Genomic DNA, 23,818 nt, shown 5'->3' with positions numbered 1-23,818 from the left:
TTGAATTGTATATAAAATATACGAATCAAGTAGCACAGTTCAGTCGTTTTCTAAACCAATATTCATCTCAAAATATAACTTGATTGACAGAAATAAACCTTCTGTGTTAAGGCGATTTCCATCTAAAAGTCCCATTTACATTATTGCACACTGATGAGCATGCATATGCTGAATCAGTTCACTCCATAATAAGTCAAAGTAATATCAGTTAGATGGGAGGCTATATATATATATATATATAATTGTATTTGATAACCTGAGACAATGCGATGTGCCAGAGAAGCAAAGACTGAGAAAAATCCAGAAGGGTGCCAATTGTTTTTCAAACTTATTTTCTTGAGGGAGGCAGGGAGGACTGGTTCTTGGTCAGAGCTGCTGGTAAACAAGCAGAAAGCTGCTGGTGGTCTCTTCCAAGCCTGGCCTGTGTGGGCCTCAGTCTGGACACGAAGGGGGATCTCAGCACCCATCAGGATTTCAGCCCCCAGGGTGAAACTTGACTTCCCATTCAGATCCTGCCGCTCGTGATGGTTCCCAGCTTCCATAAATGTTTATGGCTCAACATCTGACATGAGCTGAAAGCTCTGAACAAGTTTTAATCAAGGCTGTTTGAATCAATGTTTGTAAAAGCACGCTGACTATTGGCATTGTCATGCTGACTGTTTCTGCTTAAAAGCCTATACATAAAACAATCAATTACAGAGACCTTGTAATACATACGTAAATAATCACCAAAGTGTTGCTTTTGAGTCAATATGTGGCTCCATCCAGCCTCTCTGCTATCATTATTCACAGACAGAGCAGGGCTATTATGAATCTTATGGACAGTTATATAATTCTCAATGTTTGTGACACGTTCTGGTCAAGATGCCATTCGAAATTTATGTTCCCATTTCTTGCCCTGGGCAATTTTCTCTTCTTTCACAGACATTAATTCTGTAACTGTTTACATGTCACACTAAGTTCCCATGTCTGCTTGAATAAGCAGTTGGTGAAAACTGTATCAGAACCATTTGTTGGTCCAAAGTGAAAAAAAAGGTAGACAGTGTGTTGCGCAGAGCTAAACTTTGAGTGAAGCTTGATTACTTGAACATTATGCAGAAGGAAACCAAACACTGGTTCTAAAATTGTGACCTGATTTGTTGCCTTAGAGAAGAAGACTTGATCCTTTTTCACAGGATACCATTTTGGACTATGTGACATCCTCTCAGACTTTCATGAATCTCTTCCATAAGTAGATGTGAGAAATGGTAACAGTAAAACAATCATACATGAGAACAGCAATAATAGTGGGATGAGTTAATGAGTATAGTTCACGGTAGAGAATGAGTTTGTCCACTGAATTTAAATTAATTAAATTAAGTAAATAGTACAAGCCAATGCTATGCTATTTTCAACATTCACAAACCAGTTGGTTGTAAATTAGCATCGGTCATAAGTAAACAAAATTATTTGCTATTTGATTTCAGTTTTTTTTTTTTTATTTAATCTAATTTCTTTCTTGTTTAGTAATCCATAAATTGCTCTATTGAAACCATTCATTGGTAACCTTAACATTAGACATAGCCACTTTAAACAAACTCCACAACGTTAAATTAACACAAAGGTTTGTATATAAGGGAGTGGCAGTTTTATAATATGGCTCTAAGGTCAGAGAGACTAGGCATCGAACTATAGCATTAACTACGTAAAAGAAAATGGTCAGTCAGTCACTAGCAGAAGAAGAGAAACATTAACCCTATTGATTCTGTAGAAAGCAAACAGGAGTGGAGCCCCACCTAATCCCAGCTCAGTATTTACAAATTTACCTATTTGTGTATTTTTACCACCCAAAACATACTGCAATATGTTTTCATATTTAAGATATGACAAAGAAATTGCAGCTTCTGAAGCTGGACACTACCTGACATGTTCTTAGTCTGCAAAGCAGCCAATCAGAGAGCACCATTTACTTTCCTTGTCATTGATTGGCTGTACCCCCAAAGAGCAGAAATAAGGAAGATGCTAGCTTTTGGTAAGACGATTTTCCGTGATTGTTTTATTGCACATTATGATATATTCGGTGTTTGAACTCTTGTGTTAGCGCTGAGAGGGTTTCATGGGATTCACGGATTCTAACTGTTTGTAGCCCCTAACCGCTGCCTCTACCAGGTTCCATTTATACATTATACTAATTAATGTCAGAAATATTATCCAAACTAAATAGTGCGTAATGCTGAGGATCTTGAGGTCATGACTGTACATGGTGATATCGGCCTCTGACTCTGATTGGCCAGTTCTGTAAAAGACAGTTTCCGTTTTTTTTTTCCAAGAATGAACCAAATTTCATAATTTCAAAGTTTTGAGCTCCAAAAACTGTTGATCTATCCCTTACAATCCTTCTTGGAGGGTTGGGGTTAGTTGATAGTTGAGATGAGAAATGAAGCTTCACTTTTTTCTTTTTTGCAGATACACACACACACACACAAACACACACACACAAACACACACACACACACACACACACACAAATCTTCTTTCAGTTTTAACTATTAGAGTACACAAAAAGGTTCATTTTTCAAGATTCTTCTTGCCTCAGATTCTCGGTTAAATGGAGAGTCATTAGCTGATCGCACCTCCTGAATGGAGTTTGAACCTTTTTGGAGGCAAACAACAACACGAGCGGAGGGGAGCGACGCTTCGCTGTTTAAAAGAGCATTCTTCTGTAAGAATGTAGCCTAGCTGCCCGCAGGTCAGCCGCAGGGTCAGGCAGAATCGTTGACCGCTGCTTCACCGTTTCATTAGTCCTCAGACCGCCGGACAGGCCACCGCGGGAGGAGGACGGTGTGGGTGGGGTTGAGGGGTGGGGAGAGCCACGCAGAGTTCACGCGGCCTGCGGGAGTCGCGAGCCCATTGTTCCGCGCGGGTTTGGACGATTGTTGTGCAAAAAGCGACATTAAAGACCCAACCTGCACCAATTCGCTTTTAGATTTGATATAAAATTCTGATGATTTTAATCCACACGATTCGCTCGTTTCTGCAGAGATCTAGTGCCGTGATTTGATTTACTCCAGAGGTATTAATTAACGTCACGCCATTGTTGCCAATCTCCTCTCATGATTTAGCCTCTGTGATTATGTTTCTCTCTTTGATGCGTCTGCAAACCTCCGTTAGAAATGAATCTGAATATAATAACATTAAAACAACCACAAAAACAGGAGCTGGCATGACCGCAAACGTACGTGTTCTCCGCAAAAGGTTGGAAATAAATTCACCTCTGATCCCAGTCAGAGAGAGAGAGAGAAAGAGAGAGAGAGCGCGCAGCGCATTCAGTTGTGGCTTTTCTTTCTGGGGGTCGTTTCACTTTTTCATCTTAGACAGGCTGACCGCCGGCTCACCCCTCCACCCACGGCCCGCTCCCGGGTCAAAGCCGAGCTGGATTCTCCTTTAACCCGGTTTAGACATTAACTGCGAACTCCAGGCTCTTCGGATCCGCAACGCGCCGTCTCAGACGGAGCGGAGTGGGCGCACAGTCAGATTCAGGCACCGAAAATGACATGGATTAAATTTCATAAAAAAAATAAATCTTTGAACTCTTATGGATCAAATTTCTACTCATCTAAGCAGCATAAATATTACCGAGTGTCCAGTTTGGGTGAAAATAAAACGAGTCATCAGAAGAGAACAGAAAACTATTTCAGCTTTCTGGTTATCTTTTTTCCTCCGGAATATGAATAATTAATTAGAAAATCAAATAAAGCAGCGTGTTGCAGGAGATTTGCCTCAGGCGCCTAAAGCAGCGGATCTGAGTGTTAATAAAAATCCGCTGAGTGATGAAGAGGTTTTTTGGCCTCATCTTGGGGGGGAAAAAATAAAATAAAATATAAATGTAAAAAAATAAAAATAAACACGAAAAATTAATTCGTGTTTATTCAGTTGAATTTCTATAAGAGTAAATGTTTTCCATCTTCCCATCTTCTGCAGCGAACAAATTAAATCCTTAGTGTAAAAATGAAAACTATTAATTTGTTTTTGTGACATTTTCTATACATACAGAACAATTCTTACTATTATTTCCTGCAGGTTTGATGATACTTTTTTCACCCCTGACTGAAACTGCTGACTGAAACTGCGTGTAACACAAATGTAAAAGGTCAGCAGATTTTCCCTCAAAAAAACATTCTAAATAACTGAACTTGGTCTTAATGCTTCTAAGCTGAAAATCTGATTTAAAATCCAAAACAGGATTTTAAACCCAAACAGGAAAAAGGTTTTACAGCACTAATAGATAACACTGATTATTGCCTGAGTCGACTAAACGAATCTGAGATTTCAGAAAGAGACCGGAGCTGCATTCACGAGAATATTCTAGATCTGCTAACAGCATTTTTAAAATAAAGCTACAATAGTTTTCACCCTTTAAATTTATGTATATCCTGAAATGTTTTTTTTTCTTTTCGTTGTGAATTAATTAAGAAACATTGGCTTTTTTGGACGAAACTCTAAAAATAATTTATTTAAAATTGTTTTTTTCTTCATTTTTACAATTTTTATACCTTATAGAGTTTTATAGCCTACATTTTATTTCTCGGTCCATTTATTAAAAGCCCTTGTTTTACTAGTTGTTCTTCGGTTGAACGCGCATGCTCTGTTGGCACGGCGATTTGATCTGCATCATTTGTATGAAAGATGCGACATGAAAAAAATATTCATTGACTTAAATATAAATGTGTTATTATCCATTACCTATTTTAGTAATGCAGAGCCTTTTAAAGAGAGTTGGTGTATTCTATTTTCTGTTCGAAAATTGATCAATAACAGATTTATTTTATAAAAATAGTTTTTAATAATTTAAGAAATTTTTAAAGTTTTTCTTAGAATTTTAAAATAGGATTTTTTCCAAACTATCAGCAAACAGCGCTGTGGTTACCGGAAGCAGTAAACACACATAACGTCTATCTCTTTCACGTTCTTCTTTTTTTTCGACCTCACCTCAACTTTTGGTTTGATTTATTTACACGAGGACATTCTGGACTACAAGTGAATTTCTGAACCTTCTCACATCTACGGTGAGGGGATTCCCTCGGCATTTACTTTAGTGAGGGAGGAATACCCCCACTCAACACACACACACAAACTCCAATGGCGTACGTGCGCGCGCGCGTACACACACACACACACACACACACACACACACACACACACACACACACACACACACACACACACACACACTTCACACATCCACCCTTCCTCCTTTTTTGACGCGGTCATAACTGGATATCTGCGTCAAATATGAAAACTAGACGCAGGTTACTTACTCGCTCTATCCAGATCTCGCGTTAAAACACGTTGGCTTCTGTTAAACGGGGGATGAAAGTAATGGAAGAAAGAAAGAAAATCCCGCTTTGGAAGCAGATCGAAACCGATCAGTAGATAGTCTCCGCAGAGATCCAGAGCGCCGCATTCTGTTGATTTGGGACAAATATCTGCCATGGTCCCATCTGGCCGCCGCTCTGCTTTTCTCTCTCTGTTATATTTTGGGGCTTGTCAAACGGCAGCAATAAAACACACTTTATTACCATCACGTGTTCCGCCTTTTTCCCCCCATCTCCCACATGGGTTCATAAATTATTAGGGTCCTGCACCGAGAGTCACTTTATTTGATAATGGCGCCAAAGGAAAAAAAAAAAAAAAAAAAAGTGGGAACAGACCTTTAATCACTACTGGGGGGCTGTGCTCTGGATAATTACCAATCTGGGCTCAATTTTAGTAAAAACCATTCTCCCCTCTTTATGCCTCATTCCTCAATTCTTTTATCTCCAATATTTGACACAGCTTCTTTTACTGAATGAAATTAAGTTTTTTTTTTCTGTCAATCGGATAAATATCGCACAGGTTTTGCTCCTAACACAAGCAGAAACTGGACGCATTTTTCCGGATGTGTCTGGAATGCAGTAAGGAGCATTTGTTTCCTGCTTTAAGTTCCGTAAATGGGGAGCAATAAAACCATAAACAAGCTCTGTGAAAACACACAGCGGGTCTCTCTCTCTCTCTCTCTCTCTCTCTCTCTCTCTCTCTCTCTCTCTCTCTCTCTCTCTCGCTGTCTGTGTGTGTGCGTTTGTGTGTGTGTGTGTGCGTTTGTGTGTGTCACTGTGTTAAAGTGGACACCGCTTTGCTTGCTTTAGCAGGGACTCCCAAAATGCTGGAGGTGGTCTGCTAAATCAAGAGACAGGCAAACGTCTCAAACATCAAACACCTGATGATTCACCTGCTTCGGTTATAAATGCACACTTCATGTTTCACAAATCTTCAGCAATCGATCAAAACTAAGTGATAAATTAAATGAAATTAAATTATTTGCATGAATGAAAAATGTGATTTCTGCAGAGAGGCACGCTCAGAGAAACTTGTAAGGTGTCGACGACATTTGCGTAGTGACGCATCTTTCAGTTCCCCTTGTGAGAAATTCTGTTTCCCTGTGAAAATCTGTTCCCCCTTTGTCGGGAGCGCGCACCGCAGCCAGAGAAGTGGAAACAGCGTAAAGACCTCCACACAAGACCTCGTTTATTTATGTATGTATTTTTATTTTGATAGCTGGCGATTAAACTGAAAGTTACAACATTAATATGATTATATAAGTAGTTTTTTTTTTTTTTTTTTTTTTTACCGAGAAATCGATCAGAAGCACCGTGAATATGGTCAGATCCGCCGGATCCACTTCTCTGGCTGCAATGCGCACTCCCGACACAGGGGGAACAGATTTTCACAGGGGAACAGAATTTCTCACAAGACCGCCTCCATGACGGGAGTTCTGGGCGGCTGGAGGCAGCAGACTCTGTTCGGTACATGGGAGAAGCCTCCCCTGACCGCTGAGCAGGCCCAGCTGGAGGTAAATATGGAGCCTCGATCGGAGTGTGCGCCACAAGCTGGACAGAGGCAAACCATTGTTGAGTCTAGCGCGCCATCTAGTGTTCATAAAACACAAAGTTTTTTATTTTTGTCGTTTTACTTGAAGTTGTTCTTACATAAAGTTCGTCCTATTTACACGCACATTTCTATAAATTACAGCATAATTGAATAGTCCTTTATCTTAAGAAATTCCTTTCAAAAGTGAAATCAATATATATGACACAGTCATACCTTTTTGTTTATTTTGATGAATATCTCAACAAACTAATGATCCAGATTCTATTTCTGGCTAAATTAGAAAATATGACCTGTGTCTAAAACCAATGAAGAATGTATTTCTGATACATAAATGCCATGTTTTGTCCGGAGCAGACATTAGACTCACTGCTAACTTAACAGTTTGCCATGGAGATCATCCACAACCAGGATATAGGCCACAAAAGGTGATCAGAAAAGACTCTGGATGTTCAGAGAATGCGGCATTTTTACACTCCACTAATCTGGAACAAACTTCCAGAAAACTGTAAACAGAAGAAACACTGAGTTCCTTTAACTGAAGGCTGAAAACCGGCATTGTCAGAGTTCCCCTTGATTCATAATAACTGAACTTTGATCATCCATCCATCCATTTTCTTCCGCTTATCCAGGGTCGGGTCACGGGGGCAGCAGCTTCAGAAGGGAGGCCCAGACTTCCCTCTCCCCAGCCACTTCTTCCAGCTCCTCCGGGGGAATCCTAAGGCGTTCCCAGGCCTGGAGGGATTACGAGAGACGTAATCCCTCCAGCGTGTCCTGGGTCTTCCCCGAGGCCTCCTCCCGGTGGGACGTGCCCGGAACACCTCACCAGGGAGGCGTCCAGGAGGCATCCTTACCAGATGCCCGAGCCACCTCAACTGGCTCCTCTCGACGTGGAGGAGCAGCGGCTCTACTCTGAGTCCCTCCCGGATGACCGAGCTTCTCACCCTATCTCTAAGGGAGAGCCCAGCCACCCTGCGGAGGAAACCCATTTCGGCCGCTTGTACCCGTGATCTCGTTCTTTCGGTCATGACCCAAAGCTCATGACCATAGATGAGGGTGGGAACGTAGATCGACCGGTAAATCGAGAGCTTCGCTTTTTGGCTCAACAGAATCGGTGACAAAGGGCAGCCTTGGCGGAGTCCAACTCTCACCGGAAACGAGCCCGACTTACTGCCGGCAATGCGGACCAGACTCTGACACCGGTCATACAGGGACCTGACAGCCCGTATCAAAGGGCCCGGTACCCCATACTCCCGGAGTACCCCCCACAGGGCCCCCCGAGGGACACGGTCGAACGCCTTCTCCAAGTCCACAAAACACATGTAGACTGGTTGGGCGAACTCCCATGCACCCTCCAGGACCCCGCTGAGGGTGTAGAGCTGGTCCAGTGTTCCACGACCAGGACGAAAACCACACTGCTCTTCCTGAATCCGAGGTTCGACTATCCGACGGACCCTCCTCTCCAGGACCCCTGAATAGACCTTACCAGGGAGGCTTAAGAGTGTGATCCCCCTGTAATTGGAGCACACCCTCCGGTCCCCCTTTTTAAACAGGGGGACCACCACCCCAGTCTGCCAGTCCAGGGGAACTGCCCCCGATGTCCATGCGATATTGTAGAGTCGCGTTAGCCAACACAACCCCGCAACATCCAGAGCCTTAAGGAACTCCGGGCGGATCTCATCCACCCCTGGGGCCCTGCCATCGAGGAGCTTTTTGACCACCTCGGCGACCTAATCCCCAGAGATTGGAGAGCCCAGCCCAGAGTCCCCATGCTCAGCTTCCTCAACAGAAGGCATGTTGGTGGGATTGAGGAGGTCTTCGAAGTATTCTGCCCACCGGCCCACAACGTCCCGAGTTGAGGTCAGCAGCGCACCATCCCCACTATAAACAGTGTTGGTGTTGCACTGCTTCCCCCTCCTGAGATGCCGGACGGTGGACCAGAATCGCCTCGAAGCCATACGGAAGTCTGTCTCCATGGCCTCTCCAAACTCCTCCCACGCCCGAGTTTTTGCCTCAGCGACAACCCGAGCCGCATGCCGTTTCGCCCGCCGGTACCCATCAGCTGCTTCTGGAGTCCCACAGGCCAAAAAGGCCCGGTAGGACTCCTTCTTCAGCTTGACAGCATCCCTCACCAAAGGTGTCCACCAACGGGTTCGAGGGTTGCCGCCGCGACAGGCACCAACAACCTTGCGGCCGCAGCTCCGATAGGCCGCCTCGGCAATGGAGGTACGGAACATGGTCCACTCAGACTCAATGTCCCCCACCTCCCCCGGAACGTGTTCGAAGTTCTGCCGGAGATGAGAGTTGAAGCTCCGTCTCACAGGGGACTCCGCCAGACATTCCCAGCAGACCCTCACTACACATTTGGGCCTGCCAGGTCTGACCGGCTTCCTCCCCCACCACCGGAGCCAACTCGTCACCAGGTAGTGGTCAGTGGACAGCTCCACACCTCTCTTCACCTGAGTGTCCAAGACATACGGCCGCAAATCCGATGAGACGATAACAAAGTCAATCATCGAACTGCGGCCTAGGGCGTCCTGGTGCCAAGTGCACATATGGATGCCCTTATGCCTGAACATGGTGTTTGTGATGGACAATCCGTGACAAGCACAGAAGTCCAACAACAGAACACCGCTTGGGTTCAGATCGGGGGGGCCGTTCCTCCCAACCACGCCTCTCCAGGTCTCACTGTCATTGCCCACGTGAGCGTTGAAGTCTCCCAGTAGAACAAGGGAGTCCCCAGGAGGGGCACTCTCCAGTACCCYCTCTAAGGACTCCAAGAAGGGTGGGTAATCTGAACTGCCGTTCAGCCCGTAAGCACAAACAACAGTCAGAACCCGTCCCCCCACCCGTAGGCGGAGGGAGGCTACCCTCTCGTTCACCGGGGTGAACCCCAACGTACAGGCGCCCAAATGGGGGGCAACAAGTATGCCCACTCCAGCCCGGCGCCTCTCACCGTGGGCAACTCCAACTATAGGAGTTGGAGTTGGGCTTTGATCAACTATATTGATCAAAGCCCAGAACTTTGATCAATATAGTTGATTTGTTTGGTGATTTTAATGAAGGCCATTTGAAAAAATTTCATGTTTATTTCTGCTTCATAGTTGGTGACTGCATTATCTTTTTATGGTGTAAAGAACTTTGAACTTGACTTGTATTTTATAAAAAAAATCATGAAAAGTTTAGTGCAAAAAAAATTGGAGAATGAAGAGAGGCAGAAGCTATGTTGATAGGCACCACTTTGAGAGGTTTGAAAAGCAAAGAATTCAAGAATTCAAGTGAAATGAATAAGATGTAGACAGCTGCTGGGGTCAGAGCTCTGACACACAGACGCTTTCAGGACACTGTGACTAAAATGGAAATTTCATTTGTCAAGAGGAATTCCAGCGAAAGCAAACTTGACCGTAATTCACTGTGGAAAAAAATCAATGTGCAATCAAACTACCATTTTTATTTGTTTTATGAAATCTTATTTCCTGCTAAACTTCATTTAGGGTTTTCTTACCAGCCAAAATTAGCAGGACTGCTAATGCTAACTTTCAAGTATTTAGCCATCATGCTAAATGCTTGAAATATGCCTTGGTAAGGAGATTTTAACAATGTTTTTTGAAATATCTAAGCATTTCAATTCATTTCAATTCATTTCAATTTCAGCTTGAGTTGGTTAGGGCCAACAGGGGGCCCTAAAACAGGGCCCCCTGGTTAGGGCCAACCTGTTGGTTAGGTTAGTTGGCCCTAACCAACAGGGCCTATTTGTTCATTCATCTCTTGTTTCCCAATTTAATAATCAACCCTCCGGAGGTCCTAAGAGACACTCAAGGGGTGGGGAAAAAACTGCTTTCTCTTGAGAACCTGACACTTTCTGGTGTGCACATATTATGCACAGGAGAAACTTAATTTTTTTTTTTTTTTTTTTCATTTTTACAGGCTTCTATCTCGGTTAAACTTTAATCTTTAAAAAGAAGGTGACAGATTGCTGGATGTCTGGGTTTTACATTTATTTTACAGTTTTACCTGGTCAGCTGATTTTTGCCATATAGATCCTAAAAAAAAAATAATCAAACATTTTAGAATGGTACCTAAATTAAGAACTTGCCTGAAAACAGAAAAGCAACAGTAACAGCTGCATTCAGGAATATCTAAACAGCATATTTCAGTTTTTTTTGTAACATCATTTAATCAGAACAAATCAATTGGATGAGATCCAGCTAAATCTGAGGTCTTTCCTCTGACTTTCAGGTTCACCCAAATGTGATTTACGCAAAAACACAAAAAACCTTTCAGCACACATTGCTGGGATTCTTTTTCCTTCTGATTTATCACTCGCCTCTTCGGTTGCACCACTGTATAGCTTTCTTTTGTTTCTTTGTTTCTCTCATGCACATCTGCTTCCCTCTACCTATGGAGATGATCCACAGAAACACATTGCTCATGCCTTTACCAACAGCCATCACCCAAACAACCACAGTGAAGATTAAAACCAAGTTTAGCCTTCAGAAATACCTACAGAACAACAGTTTGGTCTACATTTGTTTGTGAGGCCACCATTGGTTGATATCCCACCTTTCTTTAGATCTCCATCAGGATACAGAAGCTATCTCTCTGTCTCTCTCTGTCTCTCTCTCACACACACACACACACACACGCACGCACACACACACACACACACACACACACAAGCACGCATACACAATGCGGCACACTCAGATTCTGTGCCGCATTGCAGTGGGTTGTAAATACTGAGTGACAGTTGAGCTCGACTGGCAGCACCAGTGAAATACTGTCTTTGTTTCTCTGCATTCTCCCTCCCTCTGCTGCCCTTGTCAGAGAGGAAAAAAGAAAGTAATGCAAAACTCAAAAAAAAAAAAGAAAAAGAAAAGACAGGAAAAAAATACTGCGTCTTTGTCTCTCCAACTGTCGGGCTTCCCTCGTAAAACAGAACGTCACTGAAAACTGAAACAGGGGAGGGAAAGCACTCTCAATCTGTCTGCTTTCTGTCCTTCTGTCCAAGTGCATCTAATGGAGGAAGACTGTTAAATTAATCTGCTTTGTGCCTTCAAGTCAGGATTGACAGAGGAGAAGCAGGTAACATGCAAAAGATCATAATATGTATGTGAATCTTTAGGAGTCATTTTCCTTTCTGAACATAAAAGAGAAGTTAAAATGTGGCACAGCATCACAATAAAGACAAGTGAAGACCTCATCAGCATCTCTTGCTAGATTTCACAATCACACATTCACAAACATTATTTATCCATTCGGGATGAAGCATCATTTTATCTTAACTCATTGAATATCACATATTTCAAACAATTAATTGTACAAACAGAATTATTATAACTACAGCAGAGGTTTGCACATTTTATTCTTTTGAAGGTTTTCCTCTGCAAATGCAGGGAGTGCAGTTCCACGGACCATGGAGGCCAATTTGCACACAAAATCTGACGAATAATCAAACCTACAAGCTGAGAAATGCAATGCATAATGCGGAAATGTATGTGCAAACAGCTAGACCTAATATAAATGTTTTTTAAATGGCAAAATATCAGTACCTTATTTGATCGCCACCAAGAATGGACTCCATCTTCCACAGCTGCAATCTGAGATCCAGATAACAGGGGGTGAGTCAGAGCGTATGACATATCAGATAAAATAAGTTAGTTTTTTTAAAAGAAAACAATTATCACTGTGGGCACAGAGGAATGTAGACATGATAAAATTAAATTTTTAACGGCTGCTTGAAAGGCTTTAAACTTCGTTTACGACAAATTTTAACAAACAAAACTCGAAACTGTTTTATGTTTCGAACTAAAAGCAGTTAACGAATAAAGTATCCGCTGACGAATAACGCTACCAAAATGTTGATGAAAAACAACAAAAAGGACATACATTTCTTACCAAGCGAGGAGACGCCTAGGCATTAGGAGGCGCATTTCGCTGCGGTGAGCGCGCGAGAAAAAAACCTGACCGCGAGGGAATGCGGGGCACGCGCACACATGACCGCCGGCGACCAATTGCTGTCTGCACGCTCTCGTAAAAATGTTTTTTATTAGCTGCGACTGCCAGGGAGGATGTGTGTGGAATGAGAAAGGTTTGGTGGTGGTCGGCGGACATTTTTGGTTTCAGAGAACGTTACACACAAACACACACATCCGGGCTTCAGTCATTTACTTTTAAATAACTGCTTTTTATAGATTTTATTAGCCTTATGCTGCTATCCAGTACTGCCACATAACAATACTAATTTTGGACAAAATACAAAATATTCTTTACCTGACAAAAATATGCGCTATACGATTTCTTAACCCAAAATAATATACTTATTATATACTACCAAATATTAAAACCATGAGGATCATTGTGTTATTGCCTTTATTTAGCTAAAAAATATTATAGTCTAATTTTCAGCCTAAACGTTGAAGACTTTGAAAGTGAGGCCTACTAATATTAATCCCAGCAACCTTTTGAACACATTTTCATCTTGTTTAGAAGGAAAAGCTATTGTGAGCTATACAACTAACCTTATGCTAGATTTATAGTATATCATATGTATATAAATGCCTATAAAAAGTAGCTTATTCGGGAGATACGCATTTGTAAAGTCAGCTGATATTGTAAGTTATAAAGAGCAGTTTCAGTCAAATCGAATTATATCATAACAGTGAAACCTTCTATTTTTGGTCAGCTTGCAAAATCATCAACGTCTTTTTCTTTTCCAGATAAAAAAAATATCTTCAAAGGTAATAAAACATTAAGTGAGTTCTTATTTCCAGTGTCGATTTTGGTATCCTCATATTATGTTGCATATACTGACGAACAGCTGATTTAAAAAAGCTGACATTTTTATGTATTCGTTCAATCATCTCTGGACAAAAACGACGCAATGTAAGAATTTATAATAAATATTAGGTTTTATAAATTTTTTTGAGCTTAATGTCAAAAGAATAATAAACCACCCTCGAATAATAAAGTTTGCTTATGATTTTGATGTTTTCTCTGCATGTAGTCTCTAAGATCGCTAAGCATATATGGGGTTCATCATTTCATTTTATTTTGAAGATCAGAAAAACGGATATGCTCTCTTAGATTAATACAAGACAGTACCATTTATTCTGATATGAAAAACTATTATACAGCAACAATAGTAACACGTTCAAACTAAGCATTGTGTTTTTGCTTTTGGCCGACTTGGAGCTATTTCAGACGAAGGAACTGTTGTTTGGCAACGTAGAGTATTAGTTGTCTTAAAAATAAACAAATTAGGTTATTAATTTATTCTTTATTTTACTAATATTTTTTTAAGTAAATAAATGCATGAATCAGGTGTAACTAAACCAATCCTCTCTCAAGAATGAGAACAGCTCCAAGATAAAAGGAAGTGCTACATTCCCACCCTGTGGTCAGAATGTGTCACTACATGGAATTAATTTAATCTGTTGCTGTTCACGAGCCTTTGAATAGAAATATTGCCTCGTATTTTTTCAGCAATATGGTTCAAATTTAAGATTTTTTTTAACATATGTATTTCTTTTTTAATATATTAAAACAAATACCTATATAACAAACTAATACACACACACACACACATATATATGAAATAAAAAATAAATAATAAAAAATACACTCAAATCTGTGAGTGGACTTTTGTACATTTACCGATGCAGAAAAAGCTAAGCGGATGGATTTAGTCAAATTATTGTATAAGTCACTAAATGAATGAATAGATGAATAAATTCGGGAAAATATAAAAACTTGAAAATGTATGTAAGTCCAATTTAAATTTCTTGGTGGGCTCATAGTGCACTTTCGCCAAAGCCTGTACAAACAGCGCGACGGAAATTAAGTAATCTGTAATCTGGACTCACCTGGTTCCTGGATTTTGTGTCTGTTTAAAGACGATCGGGGCTTGTCCATGCGGTCCGCGGTCAAACAATGACTTTAACATTTCTGTGGACATTTATGCTGCGGGGAAAATGTGTCCAATAAAGCCATTTTGTTGCGCTGCCTGTCTGGCCTAAATGATTTTATGGTGCCTTGATGTGTGTATCTGTGTGTTGGTTTGACAGCAGTAGAGTTGGGGGTGGTGGGAAAGTCACGTTTATTCTCCAAATGCAGCCTCGCTGTTGTTTTATGATCCTGCAGCAGCATAGGACGGGATTATATGGCCGCAATAAACGGGGGAAACTGAGGTGCTGCGTTGACTTTGACAAAACAACGAGACAGAAATGTGTCTCTGAGGGATAAAACCCAGAACACACATACCCGAGAGCATGGAAATACCTCGGAATTTCTTCATAACTAGAAACATGTTCTTGAGGAGTGTTGCTCTAGAAAGCATGGAACGTGACACAGCTTTTATTTATCGTACAATAAAAGTGATGGAAATTAGAGGAAAATTCAATATTCAATCCAGTTCTATTGTTTACGTCACCAAAACGGTATAAATCAACAGCGATACATTTCTTTAGTTCATTCTTTATACAACGTAGTTCGAAATTTTAGTTTTACTGTTGACTTCAGTTGATACAACATTGATTAATGTCAATTTATATTTCAATATTCAGATAACTTATACAAAATTGCATTCAAAACGTCGGAATCCATGCAGTTGCAACTTCCCTAACACTTAAAACATATCAACTCAGATCAATCAATACCAAATACATATAATTATTAAGGATACAAATCCCATACTGCTTCAGTCTGAAGTGCATACAACAATGTTTCATGGAAGCAGAGCATCCTACAGAAATCTCTCTGGGTTCTCCCTGATTCATGAAGTCACCTGGTGTATGCTTAATGATAACTTATATGCAGTCATTGTATAACATACAAATTATATGTTGATAAGCCTTTAAAAACTATTTTAATAACTTGGCATTTAAAACAGTTCTGTAAAAATCACAGCACCGACGGGTTTGTTGGCAAGAACTAGCATCAGTAGCTTAGACTTCACAAGCAAGTTTAACCCATTCCTAAACTAGTTAAACCATAAACTTTTGAGACATTTTTAAATTCTTTTCAAATATAGTGACTTTCCACTTATTTTCCTCACAACCGCCACTCAGATGTGTCAAGTCTCTTAATTAAAATGCTTAACTTGCTAGCAAGTTATACATTGACATTCGTGTTAAGTTTATTAAATGAACATTGGTAAAATGTTAGTGAAATACTAGCTACATTTCAACACCTATTTAAAAAAATCTTTGCTAAAGATGAAGCAACAAATCAAGCTTAAGCACAGCTTGCTAGTAACAAAAACATTGATTGGTGCTGTTAGCTCTAGTGCTGTCAAGAAACTACACAAAACTGGACACAAGTCAACATGTTTTTGGTTTGTTTATTTGGGTGCAGTTTTTCTGTCATGCATTACTGTCCTTATCAACATTGGAGCTGCTGGATGCTGCACATGACAAATGAGAAAAACGGTTCCCATCATCTTCACTTAGATGAGTTCTATTAGGTGTTTTTTTAACCACAAAAGAAGTTGATGCAGTTAGTTTTTTAGCATTGCATTTACAAACAAATATGTATAAAACAAAACATAAACATAAATAAATTAAATATGTACTATTCAAAACTGCTAGAAATAAATGAGATTAAGCAAAACAGAGACAGATTTAATAAGATCATTGTTTTATTTAAAAATAAGCACAATGAGCAGCATATTTAAAGAAGAAGGCCTTACTGATGGAACCTTCCAGTTAAATGAAAACGATTGTGTTGTTTTGAGTCCACCTCTTCATCATGAAAAAATATCCTTCAAATAAATCTAGAATATATGGAAGAATTAGTCTGTCAAACACCAAGAGTATCCACTTCATCGTCTTGCCTTTACTCTTACACATTGTGTTGTTCTCGCTTCAACGTGAAGCTCTCAGATCTAATCTACTCAAGCAAATAATCCTAGCTAGGGCTAAATGAAAATATTTGCTCTTGTATTTGACAGGATAATCCTTTCACTTCCAAAGCAATCCTAATAATGTGGTTATATCATACTTTAATGTCTAAATCTGAGAGATTGTGCTTGGTTTTCCCATGTATGATAGTCTCTGTAAACCATCGAACCCAAGCTGTAGGATTTTGTCTCGCCATGTAGCTTAGCAATGACTGGTGTGTGTTTGAGTGTGGAATAAAGGTATGACATCATATATCAACAACAGCATCAATGACAACAATAGCAACGACAGTAACAACAAGGAAATATGCCCATATAAGGCAACATGCACACTTTGGAGAAAACGAGACAGGGAAGGGATTAAAGTTCTACTTCTGATTTTAAGGGACACCAGAATTAGCTGTAACACAGAGGGAAAACCCATTTCCATTTTCTGAGTGTGACACACACACTGATGCACAAAATATACTCTTTCATCCGTTTTTAATAAAGATTTTTCACTGCATTTTTATACAAAAATGTAGAAGTTTGATAATTTTTTTGACAAATGAATCTTAAAACTCAAGATATGCGGATATTGTTTAACTCTGTCTTCAAAAAGACACTTTGCTAAACATAGACAGATGTTTGTGTTTTTATGTCACTTGAGAAAAATTTAAACCATAAAACAGTCTAACACAAAAAGTCCTTTTGAAAACCTGGTTGCAGCTATTGTAATTCAGATAAAAGTGTTTCTTTTTGTAAGCAGATGCTTTCCAGGCGTCCTTGTTTTAAAGTTTCAGCTATTAAACTCGTTTTTATTGGGCGACAGGTCAAAGTTTCTGCAGACACAGTTGATTATTTTTCAAAACAAAAACAACAAAAATAATCTCATAGATGTTATATTTTTGCTAACTGCATTTGAAACCAACACCGAAGCTTAATGGATTTACAAACCACAGCTTCTCAAATGAAACTAATCCTTTAGTTGTGCAAGATCAACAAAACAGACTTGTACGTGTTATTGGCTAAGTGATCATGTGAGTCCCATGAATGTGAAAACATGGCAGGATTGGAAGGAAGCATAATATGATAACTCAAACACAGGGGATATTAAAATATTTCACAATTATCCAATAAACTGTCATCTCTTTTCCCTTGTATCACCTTATTATTTGTTTTTAAGCCCATTTTCCATCATCAGGCGGTGCTGATGCTCTGCTGGGACTAATTTTGGAGAGATGCCTTCAAGTAAGTGGTGTTTATATTCCTGCCGCACTAAAAGCCATTTTACAAAGAGCGTGATAAATTCAGTATTAAATCATGGTTTTATTTTTCCTGAAAGAACAGTTTACATCAAGTCAAAAAATGCTTCAAGCGCTTCCAGTTTTAGACATGAGAGATAGCGCCTTAAAAAGCTTAAACTTTATTGGTATTTCATCACAATCATATACTGCAGAGTTTTGGATTGGGATTGTATGAGCTAGTCTGACACAAAGTGGCGCATAAATATGAAGGGGAATGGAAAATGATGGTGTTTAATATTTTTCACAAATGGAAATCTGAAAATGTGGCAGGAATTTGTACTCTGGACATCTGGAGAAAAGAAGACCCAAAGCATGATACAACCATCATGTTTTCAACATGGTGATGTTTTTTTTTTTTACCTGCTTCTTTTATAGAGGTACAAAACTTCGGTATGCGACAAATACGACGCATGTAGGCTGGAGTGCTCCAAAACAAAGGCAGAAAATTACTTCTTGTCAGCATTTTCTGTATTTACCAGCTGTTGCATGTACAAATATGATAAATAATATTTGTCTGCCCAGACATCATATAATAGTAAAGACAAAAAATGTATCCAATCAATAAAATTAATTCTTGTGTTTGAAAATTTCAATTTAAAGAAAATCTGGATTATTTTCTATCAATCCTCTTCCTTGGGTCTCCATAATTCAGAGTGAGCTATTTGTAATTGTTTTAAGAAAAACAGAGGAAAAAGGTTGAAATCAGAAATCAAATTTTGTATGAAAAAAACTGAAATTTTACTTTTAAGATCTAAAAGGATTTAAAACAAAAATCTGCCTCTGTTTTCATACTTGGATTAACAAAACAAAACCAAAAAACATGTGAAATTTGTCTTCAACTTCATAATTCTGCAATAATTTGTGTCAGTTTACCACAAATCGAATCTCATTGGATTAGGCAAAAATCTGTCTGTGGTAATGGTGGAAAATTTCTGTAGTTAAACATATTTCAACTTTAAGGTCAGACAGTTTTTGATTGTTTATTTTTAGTGTTAATTGTTACATGTGTTTTTAATTTACATCAGACCCAGATTGTTTTCACAGTAAAACACATGGATGGGAGATTTCTGATGATTTAAAAAATTAAGGCCTGATGGCACTGAGGTGTTACAACGCATCCTGGTCTCCCTTGTAGCAGTTTAAAGGGCAGGTGACGCTGAGCATCATGGGGCTCTGCATTTTGTTTAATGAGCTTCACCACCTCTTCCCCTCTACACCCCCTTACCATGGGGGAGATAAAAACAAAGACAAAATATATTTATTTATATATATACTCATCCTCCAGAGCCATCAATCATTCATACTCCTCCTCTCCCGGATCATCAGCTTCTTCATTTTCATCCGCCTGTTCTGGAACCAGATTTTTACCTGTCTCTCTGTCAGATTTAAGAGTCCTGCCACTTCCAGGCGCCGGTCCCTTGTCAGGTACATGTTGTAGAGGAACTCCTTCTCCAGCTCCAGGGTTTGGTGCTTGGTGTAGGGGCACCTCTTTTTACGAGTGGATTTGGCATGGATCCAGCTGGCTGATGGATTTTCTGTGAAGAGACAGTGCACATTCTTTAATTAGGCCACTCACACTGTGGTGTTATTTCGTCTAGCTAGAGTGTGTTTGTCAGTCCACTGTGAGAAACTTTAAGAGCCTGCAACTTTTGTTTCAATTAAAGAGTGAAAAAGAAAGACAGAACAGAGCCTAAATAAATCACTTTTTACACCAAAGTTGCTGACGTTCAACTAGTGTTAAATGGAGTCAGATGTGTGTTAAACAGTCCTTTAGTCCTGGAATAAGAGCCTTTTTAGACCATCTTGAATCAGCAGCAAGTTTCACGTTTCAATTAAAATGGACTTCATTAAAAAAATAAAAAAAATCATGTAACTGATTAAAATAAAATAAAAATGTATTCCCAAAACCTAGCCTGTTCTTATTTAACTAAATTTTAGTTAGTTATAAGTGTTTAATTTCTAAAATATTAAACATTGTCAAAATGTCAAGCTTGTCCTCCAATATATTGTTTCTTTTTGTCATGGTAGTGGTTATTTTTTATAATTTTACATATATTCTTTCTTGGTTTTTAAATGTTATAACTACGGGTAATACAATAATATAGAGTGCTAATTTTCCAGTTAAAAAAGGAACAAGGTCCTTGATTTAAGAATTGAAAATTCCTAAATAAAATTGAAAAATAAATACAAAGAGGTAGATGGAACACCTAAACATAAAATTAAAAACTTATTCTACATAGATACTCGCTGAACTGACTGAAATAAACACAATTAAAACTGAATTAAATTGCGTCTAAAAAACATCTTCCGTTTTTAGGATTTTTCGATCTCATTTATTTATTTCTTTTACACGTCTACTAAATATTAGTGCCTTCAATAATCATTTATTTATAGATCATATCTTTACTGTTATATTTTTAACTTACATAAGGACAGCACAGCAGCTAGATGTTGGGTCGTTGGCAGCAGGGCTTGTACACAATGACAATAAAATCTTAAATAAATAAAAAATAAAGTCAACGTTTAATTATATGTAACCTCTATGTCATAATCATATATAAAAACACATTTACTTAATATTTCAGAAACAGATAATACACGTTTTAACCAAAAGCTTTGCATTTGCGGGAGAGAAACGCATTCAGTCAGGAAAAAAAACCTCTCCAAGTCAATCTACTAATCCTTTAGTGACAAGCTGCTAAATAACAATAGCCCCTTAATTATTTTAATGGACTATAAACTTTTATATTTTAGCGTTTACAAGATGTTTATAGGCCTATAAAAGTTGGTCGCACTCACCTACAGACAGCCTCTCCTCCCCCGCCCCACACACACACACCCCTTAGAAACACTCTCACACTCTGAGCCACACCTGTGTATTGGCTCTTCTTACAGCTAATAAACATTCCTTCATTTCGGTTTAACGACGTCTGTACCCGGGTCGAGCTGCTGCTGCCGTGTATTTCTCTCCTCGTCCTCCTTCTTCGGCTCAGTCTTCCTCCCAGGTTCTTTCGCCGTCCCCAGCCGCTCCAGGACCACCTCTGCCGGGTTAGCGAAGCTGGACTCCTCGGCGCTGTCGCGGGACAGCGGCGAGCTCTCTGGTTTAACCGCGTCATAGGTGGGGCTGGGATTAGACAGTTCCCCTTGAGTGGGGAGACACGCGGGGAAACTGGGTGTAACCTGCGACAGAGCGGTCTCCGAGGCCGGGCTCACCCCCTCCCAGCAGCGGACGAACCTGCTGTCGGACGCTGCCGCGGACGCGAGGTGCTCAGCGTGGGTCTGAGCTTGTGGGCCGTAGTAAGAGTGGTGGTGATGACTCAGGAGGGGGTGTGGGTGAAAGAGTCCAGGGAGGGAAGCGCCGGATGCGCTTTGTATCTGGGAAGACGTCGGGGTGGAGATAGACGTGTTTGTCCAAGGAGAAAAGCCATTCAGACTCGCTTTGTTGGAAAAATGGGAAAAATCCGGGATGTGTGAGACCAGGGTCCCCTCCTCTTCCTGCTCATGCTCCGCTGCCCGGGTAGGCTTCGTGCACCCGGCCGTCGAACCCTGCAAACTGCCTGGGATAAAATGCGCACCGTAAGCCTCCTCGGTTTGGACACCCATTATGGAATAATAATTCGTTAGCGACATGTTTATTTTATTATTTCAATAAAAAGACACTTAAGTGCGCCTGTAAAACGCACTGGGCTGGTATAGTGGCTTGCATCCTCCCCTAAAATGGTAGTATTTTTTTCTCCTGCCCTTACCGTCCTCTCGGCTGCCAATTGGTTACACTGTGGATCACATGATTAGACCGTATTCAGTCTGGATGGGGAATAAATCAAAGCATTCTTTTGTGTTCAGAAATGTAATATAAAGCAGGCTGCTGCAGATCTGACAGAATGTAGCATTCACATTTATGCAAATACAGCTACTGTTTCAAAGCCAAATAAAAAATATGATTAAATAAATAAACTCCATTAAAAATAAAGTTTTAAGATATAAGTCCTAAAATGAGCGCGTTGACGCATCTGACAGGAGATTTTCTTGAAGCAAGATTAATGGAAATGTTATTCTTTGGAAGTAAATTCATTGTTGCGTCAAGTTTACAGTCAATATTCTCGGGTTAAAATACTTATGAGCTGGACCAATATATGTTTTTGTTTATTGCTCAGTGAAATAACGTGTGCTATGAAATGGCGGTTTATAACATAAGCGAGTCTAAACTTTGATTGAACCCATGCCGAAATTAACGTTGGACATCTTGTTTTTAGCTAAAAACAGAACAATAAAATAAAATAGCATTTAGAAACGTCAGTACTGCAACTCTCTACACCGCTATGTGTTCTGCTATTTTTATATCATTTACTGTATAAACCCACAACCATGCACTCTACTGTGTTGCATTGAGTGGAGAAGCACCACTGGATCCTTTTGTAAAGTGTTGCGATGTTTTACTCTTTACACCAAACTGCAGCGTTAATAACACGCTATATATAAAATTGTACTGATTATGATTTGGTGTTATTTTGACATTCTACTGAGCAGAAACTGCAACATGTTGGTATTTTTAAAATATTTTTAAAATGTATTTCCCTAATGTTTTACAAACATTTGTAATGTGCGCGATTAAATTAACACAAAAGAAACACAAGTTAATTCTGTGTTTGTAACTAAATTTGATTTGAGTCTTTATTAACAAGCAGACTATGATTTAACTCTGTTAATAAGACAGTCATTTTTGAAGGAAAACTAATTCAGCGGCTAATGACGCGTCAAACGATTTGCGGCATCGCAGGGATCTGTTTTTATTTTTTAACGATCTCGGGGAACATCACGCACCATAGACTTGTTAGTTAAAAAATTAATCTGGTAATTTTGTCTAAGAGTCCTTCAGTTCAATTCCAGTTTACCTACAATTCTACTTTGGTAAAAGAAAATGGTATAATTAAATAAGAACAATTTGTGTAGATAATAATTAATTCTGAGAAGAATGTTTAAACCCCAATTTTTTCATACAAAATAAGTGCATGCATTTCAATCCTTGATCCTCCCTAACATATTTATGAATTATTACATTTTATGTTGGTTATGTTAGTGAAAATGTAGGTTTTATAGTCGGCAACAATTGTTGCTGGTGGGACACTGCATAGTCTAAATTATACAAATCTGGCCTATTTACACATAAATATACTAAACTTATATAGCGCTTTAGTCATTTTGACCACTCAAAGCACTTTACACTGGAGTCACATTCACCCATTTGAACTCACAAACATTTATACACCGATACGCAGGTAGGCAATTTGGGGTTAAGTCACAGCAAATCCAGCAGGCAAAAATGAACTCTGTCAGATTTGATTTCAACACTTTTAAAGTGTCTATATGGGTGTTAATTTAACACAGAAAGAGTTAATTTAACTCTTTTTGGAGAGTTAGTACCTTAACTCTTATAAAGTGTCAAATACCAAATCTGCTGGAGTTAATCATTTAACACTTACTAACATTAATTCAGTGTTAGATCTTAATATTAACTCAGAGTATTTTTTTTAACTTCATAAGAGTTATTTGTAATTAATATTAAATAGGTATTTTATTGTTTCGAACTTTTAAAAATTCTTTGGAAAGTAAATATTTAATAAAGTGGCAATGATTTTCTCAAATGCATTCATTTCAAAATGTGCACCATAATTATAAAACATATTACAACATGGAATAATGTGCATGTTTCACATGTTGCTTTTATTCACAT

General features: G+C 39.4%; 1 protein-coding gene and 1 long non-coding RNA gene across 2 annotated transcripts; both read right to left on the bottom strand.

The window, feature by feature from the left end:
- Positions 1 to 10,893: 10,893 nt before the first annotated feature.
- LOC103476637 (uncharacterized) lies at positions 10,894 to 13,022 on the bottom strand. Its single transcript, XR_535518.2, has 3 exons — positions 12,793 to 13,022; positions 12,456 to 12,503; positions 10,894 to 11,302 (listed from the first exon to the last, which is right to left on the bottom strand). It is a non-coding gene; the product is annotated as an uncharacterized LOC103476637 (long non-coding RNA).
- Positions 13,023 to 18,860: 5,838 nt separating this feature from the next.
- Positions 18,861 to 21,783, bottom strand: LOC103476635 (homeobox protein Hox-D9b-like). The gene is made up of 2 exons (XM_008429107.1): positions 21,024 to 21,783; positions 18,861 to 19,622 (listed from the first exon to the last, which is right to left on the bottom strand). Exons 1-2 carry the CDS (start codon positions 21,715 to 21,717, stop codon positions 19,378 to 19,380), a joined length of 939 nt encoding a protein of 312 aa, XP_008427329.1. The 5' UTR covers positions 21,718 to 21,783; the 3' UTR covers positions 18,861 to 19,377.
- Between the last annotated feature and the right edge of the window lie 2,035 nt (positions 21,784 to 23,818).

Source organism: Poecilia reticulata, linkage group LG15 (assembly GCF_000633615.1).
Source record: "Poecilia reticulata strain Guanapo linkage group LG15, Guppy_female_1.0+MT, whole genome shotgun sequence".
Lineage (NCBI taxonomy): Eukaryota > Metazoa > Chordata > Actinopteri > Cyprinodontiformes > Poeciliidae > Poecilia > Poecilia reticulata.
Note: the sequence above shows the minus strand (reverse complement) of the source record. Positions and strands in the feature narration are given on the sequence as shown.

What these genes read in the sequence shown, in the direction of transcription:
- LOC103476635 (XM_008429107.1), bottom strand. Translation starts at nt 21,717, where the DNA reads ATGTCGCTAACGAATTATTATTCCATAATGGGTGTCCAAACCGAGGAG. An exon ending in GCAGCAGCAGCTCGACCCGG is followed by an intron (nt 19,623 to 21,023) that starts GTACAGACGTCG and finishes GTCTCTTCACAG; the next exon opens with AAAATCCATCAGCCAGCTGG.